This window comes from Chiloscyllium plagiosum, unplaced genomic scaffold (genome assembly GCF_037043375.1).
Source record: "Chiloscyllium plagiosum isolate Xiang-an unplaced genomic scaffold, Cpla_swu_hap1 HiC_scaffold_10, whole genome shotgun sequence".
Classification (NCBI taxonomy): domain Eukaryota; kingdom Metazoa; phylum Chordata; class Chondrichthyes; order Orectolobiformes; family Hemiscylliidae; genus Chiloscyllium; species Chiloscyllium plagiosum.
In genome coordinates, this window is record NW_028270148.1 from 100,864,071 (window position 1) to 100,870,815 (window position 6,745).

The following is a 6,745-nucleotide window of genomic DNA, read 5'->3' on the forward strand; positions in this document are numbered from 1 at the left end:
GTTGCTAAGCATTGGAGGTGGAGGGAGTAGATGCTTATGGAAGTGGTACCAATCAAACGGGCTACTTTATCCTGAATGGTGTCAAGCTTGTTGAGTGTTATTGGAGCTGCCCCCCATCTAGCCATCTCTGCCTACCTTTCTCTGTTTATGGAGAATAATCCCGGGGTCTATACACACAATTCATCCCTTGAAATCATTAGAAGAGATTTATTCGAGAGATTTATTCTTTCCAGAGTTTAGACATCTTCCCAGTGGCAACCAGAGTTAGATATAAAATTCTAGCTTGGGCCTTAACCCGTGTTTTATAAAGTTCTGCACAACTTCCCAGTTTTTTTCCATGTAACTCTTCATAAAACCTAGAATTGCTCTGTTAATCTGTCCAGCCAACTGCAGAGATTAGGAGTACAATCACTCCCAAGGTCTCTCACTGTCCTTGCATCCTCTTTATAATGATGTACATCTAAGGTTTCCTACCAAAATATTATCTCATTTTTTTTCTTTTGCACTGAATCACATCTGCCATGTGTCCTTTTAATTTAATAATTTTTAAAAATGTTTTCAACCTTGTTGCAAAATTTGACTTTACATACTGCTGTGGTGATGAAGTCAGGTGCAGAGGACTGTTAATTCAGGTCATTGAATAAGGGAGTAATGTGGACAGGGTCAGGGGCCCTTGTTGGCCGAGGGAGGGATCTCAACACCAAGGATTGAGAATCCAGGGCTTTTCTCTTCCAGTGTCTGCTCCACTCATTTCTGCTTTGATCCAATTAAAGAGTGGCATGATTGGGTTGCTCTACACAGGAGTCGAATACAGATATAGAAGGCCATTCAGCACCTTGAGCTGTCAAATTGGAACCGGAGGAGGCCATACAGCATCTCCAGTTGTTGCTTAGGAGTAGAGGGCCATTCAGCCCAATTAGCAAATAAATCGGAGGCCATTCAGCCTTTTACACAGGAAAGGGGTAAGTTGTTGCTAGCTTTCAGCCCTGGAATCCACGATACAAATACAGGTTGCACAAAGGAGACACAATCCCTACAGTATGTAAGCAGGCCATTCAATCCATTGTGTCCATAGTGACCCTCCGAAGAGCATCCCACCCAGACTCACCCCTCTTCCATATCACTGTAACCTTGCGTTTCTCAGGCTAACCTGTACATCCCTGGACACTGGGCAATTTAGCATGGCCAATCCACCCAACCTGCACATCTTTGGAGTGTGGGAGGAAACTGGAGCATCCGGAGGAAACCCGTGCAGACATGGGGAGAATGTGCAAACTCCACACAGACAGTCACCCGAGGCTGGAATTGTACCCAGGTCCTTGGTGCTATGAGGCAGCAGTACTAACCACTGAGGCACCATGCTGCCCAAAAATAAGAAAATGGCATGGAAAATAAGGTTTTGGTTTGGAAAGGAAATAAATAATGAAGCAATTAATTCTACAAATGCAGCAAATCTTTATGGAGGAAAATGTAATAATGGACAACAGGTGATTTATAAATGAAATTTGTTGGCCGTTGTGGGAAATACAACCCTCAACAAAAACAGAAATTGTTGGAAGAACTCTGAGGTCTCATAGCGTCTGTGGGGAGGAAGCAGAGTTAATGTTTCAAATCCATTTTCTCTGCATTAGAACTGGAAATAGCTAGGACATACTGGTATTTGTGCTGAAGCCCAAGTGGTGGGCAGGGGCTGGGGAAGGGAGAGGTGAGCAGATGGATGGAGATGAAGACCAGAGAGAAAGATATGAAAGGGATAGGTTGGCAAAGAGATAATGGATAGCACATGAGGACAGAAGAAAAGCAGAATAAGAAATAGTTAAGAGCAACGAGTGAGAAAGTGGATATGCTATGCTGAAGGCAATCTATATAGTATGAAAAACAAAAACAGAAATTGCTGGGAGAATTCAGTAGGTCTGGCAGCATCTGTGGAGCAAAAGCAAAATTAACATTTTAAGTCTAGTGACCCTTCTTCAGAATTGATTGTAGCTAGGAAAAGATTGGTGTATAAAAATATATATATATATTCAAGAAAGGATGGGAGGAGGGGGTCAAAGAGTAAAGGATAGGTAGACATGGAGCCCAGAAAGAGAGAAACACAATTAGACAAAGGAATGGGTAAAGGACAGTCTGATAAAATGAATAGCTGCTAACAAAGACCATCATGGACTGACAATGGGTTGTGTGTGGAAGCAGGCCATGTGATGGCAAGGCCTAGTTGGTGGAAGTTGAGGTAAGGACATGGGCGAAGGTGCTCAAGCCCTGGAATTGTTGAATTCGACTTTGAGTCCAGGAGGCTGTAGAGTTTCCAGGCAGAAAATGAGGTGTTCGTAGAATCCTTTCAGCGTGGAAACAGGCCTTTCAGCTCAACAAATCCACACCGATCCTCCAAAGAGTGATCTACCCAGACCCATTCCTCTACCCTATTATCCTATATTTACCCCTGACTAATGCACCTAACTTACACATCCCTGAAAACTACAGGCAATTTAACACGACTAATTCACTTGACCTGCACATCTTTTGGATGCTGGGTGGAAACCGGAGCACCTGGAGGAAACACATGCAGACATGGGGAGAATGTGCAAATCCCACACAGACTGTCACCCAAGGCTGGGGAAGGGACTGTGAATGGAGTCGGGGGTGGGAAGGGAGGTTATGTGAAATTGGAGAGCCCAATGTTGAGTCTGCCAGTTGGGGGGGGGGGTGGGGGGGGGTTGTGTGGGACGGTGATGATGCTGAAGGCTGCCCAGACAGATGAGGTGTTGTTCCTCCAATTTGGGGCTTGGTGGCAATGGAGGAGGCCAAGATGGTCATATTGGAGAGGGAATGGGAAGGGGAATTAAAATGGACGGTGATGGGGGGGGGGGGGCACTGCAGGCCCAGCTGAGACGCTCGGGGAAACATGCCAAGTTTACATTTGGTCTCCCCCCATGTAGGGAAGACCCCTGCAGCAAGCCTGTGATGGAGATGTCGGCCAGGGAACGGGATTGCGTGTTGAAATGGCAGGCAACAGCCTATGACCCCATAATAGGAAGCTCAGGGTCACTTTTACAGATAAAAGGTAGGTGTTTTGCAAAGCAGTCACCAAGCCTTCACCATATCAAAAAGACAGGGCTAAACAGGTTGTGCTGCAAGCATGGATTCGACAGACCGAATGACCTCCTCCAAGGTTGCATCACTGCAAAACTTTACAAAATGCGTTTGGTTTGCTTTGCAAATTCCACCTTAAGTCGTGATTTGGAGATGCCGGTGTTGGACTGGTTAAAAATCACAACACCAGATTATTGTCCAACAGGTTTAATTGGAAGCTTTCGGAGCACTGCTCCTTCATTAGGTGGTTGTGGAGTATAATAGTGCTTCCAATTAAACCTGTTGGACTGTTACCTGGTGTTGTGATTTTTAATTTTGTCCACCTTAAATGTTGAAAAATGTATTGCTCCTGCTCCTTGGATGCTGCCTGACCTGCTGCGCTTTTTCAGCATCACATTTTTAAGCTCTGATCTCCAGCATCTGCAGTCCTCACTTTCTCCCACCTTAAATGTTCACCAGGAGACAGGGAGGGGGCGCTGCTGCGGGATGACCGGGCGGGAGGGGGCGCTGCTGCAGAAGGGTCGGGCAGCAGGGGGCGCTGCTGCGGGAGGACCGGGGCAGGAGGGGACGCTGCTGCCGGAGGACCGGGCGGGAGGGGGCGCTGCTGCAGGCGGATCGGGCAGGAGGTGGCGCTGCTGCCGGAGGTCCGGGCTGAAGACGAGGGAGGGCGCTGTTACTGCTGCACGGGCAGAGTGTCGGCGTCACCCGCAAATTAAATGAGGCAGCGCTTCCTGAAATAATAATATTTCCAATTGGAATCTGATTATCCGTGAGAGGGAAACCGAGTCCGTTCATTCGACGGTATTGCCTCGAAATAAATCGAGGTAGGAGAGTGCCCCGAAGGGAAGAAGAGGCAGGATCTGGGAGAGTGTAGGCGGGGACCGTTCGGTAAAGGGGAGGGTCTGTGTTCGAATCCCAGGGGTGGGAATCAGCCGGTGTCCAAGGGGCGGGGCGGAACCAGTGTCCAAGGGGCGGGGCAGAGCCGGTGTCCAAGGGGCGGAGCCGGTGTCCAAGGAGCGGAGCTGGTATCCAAGGGGCGGGGCGAAGCCGGTGTCCAAGGGGCGGGACGGAACCAGTGTCCAAGGGGCGGGGCGGAGCCGGTGTCCAAGGAGCGGAGCTGGTATCCAAGGGGCGGGGCGAAGCCGGTGTCCAAGGGGCGGGGCGAAGACGGTATCCAAGGGGCGGGGCAGAGCCGGTATCCAAGGGGCGTGGTGGAGCTGATGTCCAAGGGGCGGGACCTTTTGCCAGGACGGATACCGGAAGGGGCGGGGCCGAGTCCGAGCTCGGGGTCACATGTGACCAGCCTGTGTTTATTTGGGCCGCAGGATGCAGCTGAAGGAGATTGTTCGCTGGAATGTCCGCGTGTCCCTTCTTTATGCCATTGGCATCTGGACCATGCTCGGCACCTATGGCTTCTTCCACCTGAAGAAGAAGCGGGAGCTGGCAGCGATCGAGAACAGCACCCAGGACTCGGCAGGTAAGGGCAAAGGTCACAACCTCCCACCCCGTGAAGGGCAAAGGTCACATCCTCCCACCCCGTGAAGGGCAAAGGTCACATCCTCCCACCCCGTGAAGGGCAAAGGTCACATCCTCCCACCCCGTGAAGGGCAAAGGTCACATCCTCCCACCCCGTGAAGGGCAAAGGTCACATCCTCACACCCTGTACTGGGCAAAGGTCACATCCTCCCACCCCGTGAAGGGTAAAGGTCTCATCCTCCCACCCTGTGAAGGGCAAAGGTCACAACCTCCCACCCTGTGAAGGGCAAAGGTCACATCCTCCTAACCCTGTAAAGGGCAAAGGTCACATCCTTCTATCCCCGTGAAGGGCAAAGATCACATCCTCCCACCCCCGTGAAGGGCAAAGGTCACATCCTCCCACCCCGTGCAGGGAAAAGGTCATCCTCCCACCCTGTGCACAGCAAAGGTCAGTTTGTGCAGGGCAAAGGTCATCCCCTCCCACTCCGTGGAGGGTAAAGGTTACCTCCCCACCCCATGCAGGGTAAAGGTCACTGTCTGGCTGCCACCCCCCCCCCCCCATTGTAGGAAAAAGGTGACGGATGAAGGCCCTGATATGTTTTAGCATTGTTGGCCTTGCTTTTACATTAAATAAAGGTTAACTTTGTTTTTTTTTTCAGCAGTCACTTACCAAGACGAGATCAGTTTGGAACCTCAAAAACAAGTTACCAAAGAATTTGTGGAGACAAAAGTTGTTGCAAAGGAAGGTTTTGTTCCCTTTTCATTCAGAATCTACAAATATGGGAAGTCTCTCTTCGGTGTTTCATCTGATACTTCAATAGAGAAGTAGAGTTCAGAACAATAACTAACGCAGGTGATACTGCTAGGGAGTTCATGCTTCAGTTTTCTTGTGGACACTGAGGATTTCTCTACGTGCCCCCAATTTGTACAGTTGCTTTGGATGGTGTAGACTGTGCTTAAGTGCCTAGTGTCTATGATCTATTGAGCCTCATTTGATCTATTATTTTGAAAACTATGTATCAGTTTCTAATGGACAGTGTCTGTACATCTACATTTTTTGCACAGTGGGACATCAGTAGCATTTTGAGAGAATTCAGCTATTTTTAAATTATGGGGGAAATTTGTTTCCAAACAACTGAAGGCTTTACCATGCCACATTTTTGTACTCACATAATCAACTCCAGAATACTTTTTTGCATGTGCAAACACATAGTTTCTTCTTCCTTTCTTCCACAACTGCTCTGGAATCAATCAACAGGTTGGAGTGGCTGATATGATTGATCCTCTTTATCCAGCCGGCTTTAGCTTTTCAAAAATGTGGTTATATTCTGGAAAGTGAACTGGTGAAGGATTGTGCTGGATCAAATCTTTCCTCAAACGTACCTTATATTTACAGAGTGAAAAATCTACAATCTCCGAACACAAGCACACACCGCTTCAATAAGTCTCTTTATATGTGTTCAAGTGAAACTCCATTTTAAAACCACTGATTGGGTAAAATTGACAATGAAGACCCAATCTAGAAGTAGGTTTAATGCATTATTTTCATGACTTGAGTTATGTATTATACAAATTCATTGTCACTATTTACATGCATGTTTTGTGTTGGACATATGAATCAGCAGGTTGGGAGCAGATTAAAACTAAACTGATGTATTTTACTGCCATTGTAGTGAACCTTCACTTTGAAAGAAGGATTGATATGATTATTGTGACTTTGCAAGATGCATGGGAATTTTAAATGATTGCTGTTCATTAATTTAGGACTGTATAAAACTAACCCTGTTCCAGGAGTTTGAAGATTCACCATTGGGTTTAGATTCCACCTGATTGGGAATGAGACTTGATCTGATTATGTATTAGTTGTGTTGATATTGTTAACTAATAAAATTGGAGTGATACTAAATTTGAAATGACAAGACAATCACTTACAATCTGTTCATTTGTTAATGATACAACAGGTAGGAATTGGATGTGAAATTATGCCTCTGAAGGCTCCTCAAATACCTGGATTGCAGCAATTAATTTTGCAGTAGTTTATATTTTGTGCTTTGATTCGTGCAATGGCTGAAGTTGTGAAGGGACCACAAGCTGTTTGCTCTCTGTGGCTCACCTTGTGTGGACAATAGGCACTGAAATTTCCCATTGTGCTGGCCAGCCCTTCAAGTTATATTGAGAG

General features: G+C 47.2%; 1 protein-coding gene across 2 annotated transcripts; it reads left to right on the forward strand.

Annotated features, from left to right (window-relative positions):
* Positions 1-3,757: 3,757 nt before the first annotated feature.
* smim26 (small integral membrane protein 26) lies at positions 3,758-6,500 on the forward strand. Of its 2 annotated transcripts, none has more exons than XM_087991602.1 (3): positions 3,758-3,914; positions 4,416-4,567; positions 5,226-6,500. In XM_087991602.1, the coding sequence occupies exons 2-3, from the start codon at positions 4,417-4,419 to the stop codon at positions 5,393-5,395; spliced, it is 321 nt and encodes a 106-aa protein (XP_087847728.1). In that variant the 5' UTR covers positions 3,758-3,914; position 4,416; the 3' UTR covers positions 5,396-6,500. The 2 variants fall into 2 exon arrangements, with proteins under 2 accessions (XP_087847728.1, XP_087847729.1); XM_087991603.1 differs by having other exon boundaries at positions 5,229-6,500.
* The last annotated feature ends 245 nt before the right edge of the window (positions 6,501-6,745 follow it).